At 36.9% G+C, this 9,854-nt stretch overlaps 1 protein-coding gene across 1 annotated transcript; it reads left to right on the forward strand.

The window, feature by feature from the left end:
- Positions 1–118: 118 nt before the first annotated feature.
- On the forward strand, positions 119–8,995 carry kmt5aa (lysine methyltransferase 5Aa). The gene is made up of 8 exons (XM_061061117.1): positions 119–238; positions 312–348; positions 2,242–2,392; positions 2,516–2,801; positions 2,886–2,973; positions 3,335–3,394; positions 4,214–4,404; positions 4,954–8,995. The coding sequence occupies exons 2-8, from the start codon at positions 340–342 to the stop codon at positions 5,162–5,164; spliced, it is 996 nt and encodes a 331-aa protein (XP_060917100.1). The 5' UTR covers positions 119–238; positions 312–339; the 3' UTR covers positions 5,165–8,995.
- The last annotated feature ends 859 nt before the right edge of the window (positions 8,996–9,854 follow it).

Here is a 9,854-nt window from a genome sequence, read left to right on the forward strand (position 1 = left end):
TCTATTCTATTCTATTTTTACAGTCTATGTTCTATACTGTGTGACGGAATGGTTGATGACGTCGTCGCGCTGTCGCCAGCAGAGGGCGCCAAAGCTTCGTCTTTCCTCCATCATTATTAACATGGAGAAAAACATGGCGGACAGGATCTGTGGAGGCTGCATCGGTTGAGCTTGCTGGCAGTTTAAACATAACCGTAGGGCACAAAGTCACCGTGAAAGGAGGCCAGTTGGTAGGAAGGTAAATGCTTTAAGATTGGGGAGAGTTTGGTCTGTAAACCGGGATAAAAATCCATTTATTATTTCCCTCGAAGCGAGAGGAGCAACGAAAACAAGTCGGACATGAACGGGGTAAGTTAGTGTGTTCATCACTAAACTATGGTTTACGAAGCGAGACTAAGTAGTCTCTCTAACTGATGACGATACATTAGCCTTTAGGAGCTTGAAATACTATGTTAAATCTCCAGTATTTGTTCTAGTGTTAGTAAACAGGTACAGTCAAGTAAGAGCCGTGTTGTTGAAGAGTGCTTTAGCATTAGCTTCATGTGTCTGTCAGCTAAAGACAAACATGTAACAGTGTTTTCAAAATGTGAAGAGAAAAAGAAGCACACGTCGTCTTGCGAAAGAAAGTTATTGCAGTGTTTAAACGTGGTGGTTAAAATTCGTCTTAATTTGTGTGAATTTGGTTGGTAGATAATGAGGTAAGAAGAGGCCTGTCAGTGCCTTTTTTTTCATGGTTTAAAGGGAATGATGTGCTCGTGTGTTGTGGGTGTGGATCCTCCTCAGGGCCCCACCCACAGTACTAGTACTGGTACTGTGGGTAACCAAGTGTTGTCTTCACCCCTTACATAAAAAATAACACACTGTAGAAATGTCCTGTTTCGACACATGTATATCTTTTGATTTAAGTTTGTTTATGTTGTTCACGTAAAGAAATAAGTTTAAAGACATATTTTTGAGCAGTCAACATATATCCACTATCAATCAATCAATCAATCAGTTTTTATTTGTATAGCGTCAACTCATAACAAGTGTTATCTCGAGACACTTTACAAAAGAGCAGGTAAAAAGACCTTACTCATTGTTATGTTACATAAAGCAGGTAAAAGACCTTACTCATTGTTATATTACAAAAAGCAGGTAAAAGACCTTACTCATTGTTATGTTACAAAAAGCAGGTAAAAGACCTTACTCATTGTTATATTACAAAAAGCAGGTAAAAGACCTTACTCATTGTTATGTTACAAAAAGCAGGTAAAAGACCTTACTCATTGTTATGTTACAAAAAGCAGGTAAAAGACCTTACTCATTGTTATATTACAAAAAGCAGGTAAAAGACCTTACTCATTGTTATATTACAAAAAGCAGGTAAAAGACCTTACTTATTGTTATGTTACAAAGACCCGACCTATCCATCATGAGCACTTTAGCAAAGCAGCAAAAGTTACAGTGGTAAGAAAAAACTGCCTTATTAAAAGGCAGAAATCTTCGGCCAGATCCCCGGCTCATGATGAAACAGTCTTCACAGGCCTAGACTGCGCCGGGCTTGGAAAGGGATAGGGGGAGAGATGGGATAAGGGAGCAAGGGGGCCACTATGTATTCCAAAATTAAATGTAAAACTATCAACTGATAATGATCAGTAATGACCCTAACCCCTTAACAAACTGCTTACCATAGTTTTAAGTTTTTTTCTATTTCTCACCTAATTCGTTCTGTACTTCTTTGAGGACAAACAAATATGTTTAATCACATTTGGCATGCATGATATTTAATATCTTTCCAGTGAACGTTGACTGTTTGCGCACTACTTCCCCTCAGATAATGCAAAGAGCACTAAGATTTTTGCTTACAATGTTACTGATGAAAGAGAGTGAACTGAGGGAAATTTAGTTGTGCTTTATAAAGACTGTCAAGTCATTTAGAATTGTTTTGGATTAAAGAGAGACATGAATGTAAAAAAAAATGCCATTGCAGGAAATGGACACTTAAGTGTTTGTAATTTGTGTCCATTGTTTTATCCTAAGATATCTAATGTCTGATTGCAACTTGCAAATAAACTCTTAGTGGATAGGCCTAGTTGATAACTTACATCATCACAGTGCAAAGAACATGGAGGCTTAAAAGAGACCTCCAATACCAAGGATGAAAGCACTGCTGGTGTTTTAAGATGTGACATCTGAAGCCCTTATTACTGTAAGCTTTTCTGACTTTGTAAGGGACACATTTTCTCTCTGCATTCCCAGGAGATTGTTTGCAGTAGTCATTCAATCACTATCTTAAGCTGCACCAAGTCCATATCTCCGGTTCATGATGAAAACACCATCAAGCTGAGGCAGGAGGGAAGGTGCTCGCCAATATACTGCCAGCAAACTGATGCTCAAAGGCAAGGAGAGGGTGAGTGACTCTTCTGCAGCTCCACAGCTTAACTTGAAGCTGAGATACGAAAACCGTGATCCTTAAACTTGAACTTGTGTGTGGATAAAATATTTGTGTTCACCCTTTTATCTTCGACTCCAGGCCGCAGAACAAACACCATCAGCCTCTCATCGAAAGACTCCCAGTCAGATTTCCCAGAGATGGAGAGCAGCTACAACCAGTGTTCACCCTGCTGGTCAGATGAAAAAACGCCACTGCAGCTCCATCGCACTCAGACCTGCCTCCGCTCCTCCACAGATCTGCCTCTGCCTCTCAGTAACAGTTTATCACACCCTCCCCTCCACGCCAACAACAGCAGCCCCATCCACAGCCACCAGAGGAGAGGGGTATGCTTTAAGGTTAAAGGAAGAAAACCCACCCTAAGAATGTACGCACAAACTCATTACTTGTACATTTTAAATGACACGGCGATTGGACATTTGTTCATGTGGTTATTTTTGTCCTTTTCCAGCACGGGGGGGAAAAACTCCCAAAACCGAAAAGTTACTGACTACTTTCCAATACGACGAAGCTCAAGAAAAAGTAAAACAGAGTTGAAGGTAAGACGAGTTTACATCTGTAGTTCCTCTTTTGATTTGTTGAATTCCAAATCCAGATGCAAATTATGGTTCACCTCAACCCAACCGTACCGTTACCAGTTATCTTTATGATAACCAACCTACACTTTGGTCACTGCCTGTCATATAATGAGGGGCAGTGTATCAGCAACAAACTCCAAAACAACTCTGTATTCTGCTTGACTTTACTTGGAAACGTTTCATGAAATTAGAGAAGTTGCAGATTGTTTTTTTTTGTGTGTTTCCTTATTTATTTAAGTTTTTAGTAAGATTACTTCATAGTAAAATCTAATCTTATTTTATCTTTTGTAGTAATCCCATATCATGTGTCCTTTTTTACCAGTGTGAAGAAAAGAAGCACATAGACGAACTCATCACAAAGGGAATAGAAGAAGGAATGGAGGTATGTTTCCATGTTTGCTACCTCCTTAAACCCGGCGTACACTATAAGATTGTAGAAAAGTCATGGTGGAGTGTCAGCCCACACTCTGCGACTGAGTCGTTAACGACGCTCGACCAAAGCTCACGATTTATGGCTAAAACTGTTGCCATGCTGAAAATGTACTCTATAGTAACATAACATGGGTCTGTTGGCCGACAGATAATGACAGAAGATGTGTTGAAGGGTAAAAGTATGCAGACATTTTTAGTGGTCACTGTGTTTTTGTATGTTTCAGTTTCAAAGACGGCTGTCAGCTTTGATGATGCCGTGGAAATCACTTGGAATAACAATCATTAAAAAAAAAAATGGTGCTAAAACTTTCCAGTGGTTTGTAAATAGATTTCAATTAAGTAAAAAAAGAAAAATAATCATCAGAAAATGACGCAGTTAAGCCATAAAGTTGAGCATAAGAATTCCCCAAAGTTTAGTTTTCCCTAAACTGTGAGGGCCATAGTTCATCTAACTTGATGAAAACCAACTATTTATTGGCATTTGCCAAACAGATGCAGACAGATGTTTCCTGTTTTTGTTTGTTTTTGTTTTGTCCTTTGCCAAGCACATGCCTGGAAGTGGTTTCATCAATATATACTGAGTAACAAGAAATGTACTAAAATGAATCCAAAGAATGCAGACAATGAAATGAGAATATGAAAACCAAAATCAATGCGTCCTTTGTTGTGATTGATAACGATAAACTTCCTTTTATCATTCATAGTAATTCAGTTTTAACAGCCATGCATTGTTATGGAAACGCTTCCTGTCAAACTGTGTGTTTTGCAGGTGCAGTATATAGAAGGAAAGGGGAGAGGAGTGTTTGCGACACGATGTTTCCAGAAAGGCGAGTACGTGGTGGAGTATCACGGTGATCTGCTGCAGATCACTGACGCCAAGCAGAGGGAGGCTGAATACGCTCAAAACCCGGCAACAGGCTGCTACATGTACTACTTCCAGTACCTCTGCAAAACTTACTGGTATGAGAAACCACTTTGTTTCCTTTTATATCTTTAATCATGCATGTGTATTACCATGTAGTGTGTTAAAAAAATAAATAGAGTGCAAGAACACTCAGCTCTTTTATTATGTAAATAACAAAGTGACCGTGTAAAAATGCTGAGTGTGGAGTTTCTGCTTTCAAATCTCCTCTAATTACAAATATAAATGCATGAGTAAGATAACATACAAAACAAGGAATGAAATACGAAACAGAACTACTTGAAAATAGAGATCAATACAGATACTTTTGATATATCAGGAACAATGGAAAAAAAATATTAGGTTTTAAATTTTCCCAAATCTCCCACTGTGAGGGACGTGTGGAACTCTAAATGTTAGAGGCAGGCTGTCCTGAAATGTTCTTAAAAACTCCTGGAATGTATTTGATGATGCCATTATGTTGTCAATAATGGCATCAAAATGAGGTCAAGTCTAATGAAAGCTGTGTTTGATTGAGGTTAATTTACAGAAGGAAAACTTCAGTTATTTTATCTGACACACAGTTTGATTGCTTTTGCTTTTGACAGTGTGGATGCCACAAAAGAGACTGATCGAATGGGTAGGCTGATAAATCACAGTAAAAATGGAAACTGCCAAACCAAACTCCACGACATCAACGACGTCCCCCACCTCATTCTCGTTGCTTCTCGAGACATCGACGAGGGCGAGGAGCTTCTGTACGACTACGGAGACCGCAGTAAAGCCTCCATCGCTGCTCACCCTTGGCTCAAATATTGATCCAGGGCTCCTCTTCAAAAAAAGAAGAAGAAGAAAAAGGGAAACGTACAGTAACACTCATGTTTCTCTTTCGTTAGTGTACAAAATGCCTTAGAAACAGAATGTGTACCCTTTTTGTTCTAGTATCGAGGAGATGGGGGAGGGGCGGGGGGGGGGGGTACTTATCACATTTTGGTTGAGGTCCCATGACTTCAGTACTTTTTATTTATGTGTATATGAAACCTTCTGGTTGTTTTGCAGCACATTTATTTTGTACATTTTGTATTAGAGCAATGCTTCTACAGCATGCAGGTGGTAGTTAACGCTCTGCATTTTTATACCGCTTTTTCTTAATTAGTAGTTAGCAATACTTGTATTTAAGGCCCCGACGTCCTGATTGGGAAAAGCGTACGAGATACTAATAACAAAACCCTTTAAAAAAAAAAAAAAAAAAAAACTGTTCGAATGGGGTTTGATTTCAGACATCAATACTCACATTGTTTTTAGTGGGAGTGTAAACGTTGAGCAGATTCATGGCTTATTTTGCATATGTGGGTCTGAATAACACACAACATTCAAATGGCTGTTGAATAATGTAATGGATTTTTCAAGTGTTGAATAACAGATGTGAAACTTGATACACAGGAATACATCAAAAATCAATTTTACTGCATCTACATGCTTTTCTTTTAGTTGAGTTTTATATTTTTCCAAAATATTGTATTTTTAATTAAGAAAAATAATAACTTGAATTACTCAATCACTGACTGTATTATCATTCCAAAGTTTTGTCAAATACCTAAAGAATAGTTTTTACGTTCACTTTATATTTTCAAATTTAGAACAGCAAAAATTTATCAGTTTTCTTAAATGATTAGCAAATAATTTAACAAACACTTCGGATAGCTGATTTGAGTGCAGTTTTCTTTCATTCTTTTAAACAGTCGACTTAAAGGCGTCAGAGGCTGGACTTGTTACATTATTTTTTACAAAGACATAGGGAAGTTATAATAAGGTAAATTCAATCTACTTACATCAATGGACACCCTTAAGTCCTGTTTAATTCACTTAAATATTCATGAGCTCACAATTCTCTATCACTGCACTTTGTAAATATATTTATTTGCTTGCTGTTGTGAACCCACATTTCACATTTTTTGTATACTCTTTCCCTTACTGGTAGAAAAAAATTAACTCATTTCTCTACGTTTAATTTCATATATAATCAGAGTGTCTAACCTGACAAATTGTCTTAAAATGATCCCAATTTAAATGTCCATTCCCCAGCCTTGATATATGAACTAAATGCTGCTTTATATCCTCCATATGTATAGGCATAGAGGTTTAATCTTCTTTTTTCAACCTACAAAGTGGACACCTCTAAACCCAAAATGTAAAACTCTTCTACTTAAGCATGGGTTTTGTTTATGTCACATATTACTTTAATATTTTCACACAAACAAAACAAGGTGTCTTTGGGTTCAGACCAGGTCCGCTGGATCAGGTCTAAAATGGGTCTGGTGAACTTTTACACTCCTGATGTTCAAACAGGATAAACAGGTCTTTCTATACCACGCTGTTGTCGTTTACACTGTTATCACATTATTCACAACTACATGTTCCGTGTGAAAGTATTGAACTGCTGAACTGCCAACAGGTCTTCTTTTCTTTTAAAACTTTGTTTATTAATCTTCAAAGAGTGTTTCACATGAATTGTAGCCAGAAGGTCAAATTTACCCCAATTTATTTTATTAACCTTGACTTGGGTTTGATTTGTCCTGAACCAGAAAATCACAAAGACACATTATTCTTCTTTCCGCCCATTTGCATTCATATACTGTATTTTTTTAAAATATATTTAATTTCATAAATCATGCTGGCACTCCATGTACCTAAACTTAGCCGGAATAATCACACGACTGTTCAAGTCAACATGCCACAGAAACATGCCAGCGCTCCAATATTCATTTTAAACATTGCTGGATGAAACATTTGACCGGTAATGGTTGAATTCAATCAATAATAAAGCAGCTTAGAGCAAAGCCATGTGATATTCCATTTATTTTTATTGTAAACAAATCTCATTAGAAGAGAGAAAAAAACAACAATCAACATGTTAGACTGTTTCTCAATACTGTACAACTTCCTGTCTGTGGCCATGAGCCTGTTGGTTCCTCCTGCAGACATCCTCAAAAACAAACACTACCTTATAAATAGTGTCGTTTTAAGAAGGCTAACATATTTTCAAAAAACAGCTGTTCACTGTAGTTTAATGACAGTAGTTATTATTTCACAGGAGAAAATGAAGTAGCACAATTTAAAAACCCATGTGCACATGCAGTTCATCATTTATCTTCTTTATTTGTATCTAGTTGTCTTCCACTAAGTGCTGATTGAGTTGTTATCTAAATTATCATGGATTGTTTTAAATACGAGTTTGGTATTAAAATTCTGGAGCTCAATGTTTTTTAACAGACCGGATGATTAAATGATTGATGGCGCCCTCCTGTCTGTGGTAAAAAAAATAGAGCCACAGCTACAATATGTTTAGCTAAGCTTAGCATGAAGAAATGGGGAACAGCTAGCCCTGCTTACTACAAGAGCTAAAGAAAAACCATCTCTATATCTAAACCTCCTAAGCTAAAGAGATGTTGTATTTTAATTGTAAAATCTGAATGGATAGTAAAAACACATTTCCCAGTTCAACTCGTAGGTCAGGACCAGTAATGAATTTGTATATGGAACTTTTGAAGTAGGTCAAACCATACACCATTATGTAATAATACTGATACTTCAGATTTTTTTTTTGTAAATACTTTGCTCTTTAATTGCTGAACTACTAAAGTGACATAGGAAATGAGGCAGACTTCAGGCTTGTTAATGAAATGAAGGATTTTGTTCTCAGAAAATGATCCACAAAAAGCTGTCAATATCTAACATCAAATACTTCATTCAGAGCACCTGTGAGGAAATCTGTTTGTGTGGACGTTGGCGCCGCCTGTGGACAAAGTTTGTAGTCCTATCAAGAACACATGTAATAAGATGTGGTCGACTTTAGATGTTTGTAACTGGATCAGGTTGCTCAAACCCAGTTTTGCTTTCTTAAATCATAACAGAAGTATAATGAATTTAATCCTGGATTAAAAATGTCAAGTAAACACTTCCATCCCAATAATAGTTCAGTACATAAACCCCTTCTAAAAAGGGGCGATGTCTTCTATAAACATAGGTTTTATGATTAAGAACATGTTCATTTGTGAGCATTAGAGATGTTTTTAGGCTCAGATTGTGTCTTAGGACAGCTATCTGTTTCTCTCAGCTCATAACCTCCCACTACAGGCTCAAATTCAACTGATATACTGTACATGCTATTGGTATCAGTCTTTTTCTTTTAACTCCGAGCAACAAAGCAAATAACTATCTCTGCCAAAATATCAACCTTTTTTTTAAGCCCTTGAAATTATATTGAATTCTTTTTTCTTTCACAAGTGTTCAGACTTCATGAAATGCCCCCCAGTCGAAGTCTTAAGGTTTTCAAAGTATATTCAGTACTTGTTTGACATCAAAGACTTTTTGAAAATGACCTCGAAACAAGTATCATCAGTGTTAATTAAAAAAAAGAGACCAGAGACTTTTCAACATTCCCCTGCCACCTCTTACTGTAGCATTGTTGAATTGAAACGTTTTTATTGAGCAGAGGATCATTTCATTCTTTATGTAGAACAAATGCAATAATACCAGACCTGTTGGCCATTTTAGGAAAAATATCTCTTTGCTGTTGTAGCGTTGAATAAATCTTAATGCTGGGGTTTGGTCTTTGATGAATAAAGATGTAATATGCAAGGAACACAAGTGGGCCTCTCATTCATTCTTGACTAAGTACCGGTAATGCCAGGTTGTTGTTTTATTTTTTGGTGACTTTTGATAGGACAGCCGAAGAGAGACATGAAGCGCCTGGAGGAGAGAGTGGGTCAAGACATTCAGCAAATGGCAGAGGTCAGATTTGAACCCACAGCCGTGTGATGAGGACTATAGCCTCTCCTGATGGTCTCACACAGAGCATCCTCTGCCATCAGGGTGTGAATTGGTAGGTGTGACATGCAGTGTAAAAGCGCTTTGAGTAGTCAGAAGACTAGAAGAGCTCTATAAAAGGACAAGTCCATTTAACGTTTACCATTCCATTTACGTGGGGCGAGCTCCATAGCAGCTAGGCTATCGGTGCCCTGTAATACAATGTGTTGAATATGCACAATTAGTTTTAATCTTAAATCAAGATTTTCAAGTATCATACATTTTTACATTTTCTGATGCTAAGTGAAAGATGTCTATAACTAAATGTTGTGTACTGTTTCTAAAATAAAGAGATTGTACCTCCGTCTCTTTAAGCTCGTACATGTATTCAAGATGAATTTAGAAGACCTGAATACCTTGTTAAAGCAGTGGAATTGAAATAGTTACATTTGTAGCATGAATTAAAGAGGTCAATTCACCTTTATTTTACAAAATTCACACTCAAGATTAAAAGATTTGAAAAAATAAAATAAAAAAAGAGATTGCCTATAAGGGCCAAAAAAAACTTACCAGTAGAATGAGCTAAGATTTTGAAAAAAAAAATGGATAAATGTACAGGTTAAAAAAAGCTTGGATATTTTTTTGGTAAACATGTTAAATTATAAGAAAGCTCAAATTAACAAAGAAAGAAAAAAAGACA

The sequence above is a fragment of the Labrus mixtus genome, chromosome 17, assembly GCF_963584025.1.
Source record: "Labrus mixtus chromosome 17, fLabMix1.1, whole genome shotgun sequence".
Lineage (NCBI taxonomy): Eukaryota > Metazoa > Chordata > Actinopteri > Labriformes > Labridae > Labrus > Labrus mixtus.

Excerpts from the sequence above, each read along its gene's own strand:
- kmt5aa (XM_061061117.1), top strand. Across the intron at positions 2,802-2,885 it reads AGAAAACCCACCCTAAGAAT|CACGGGGGGGAAAAACTCCC; the intron begins GTACGCACAAAC and ends GTCCTTTTCCAG. Across the intron at positions 3,395-4,213 it reads GAATAGAAGAAGGAATGGAG|GTGCAGTATATAGAAGGAAA; the intron begins GTATGTTTCCAT and ends TGTGTTTTGCAG.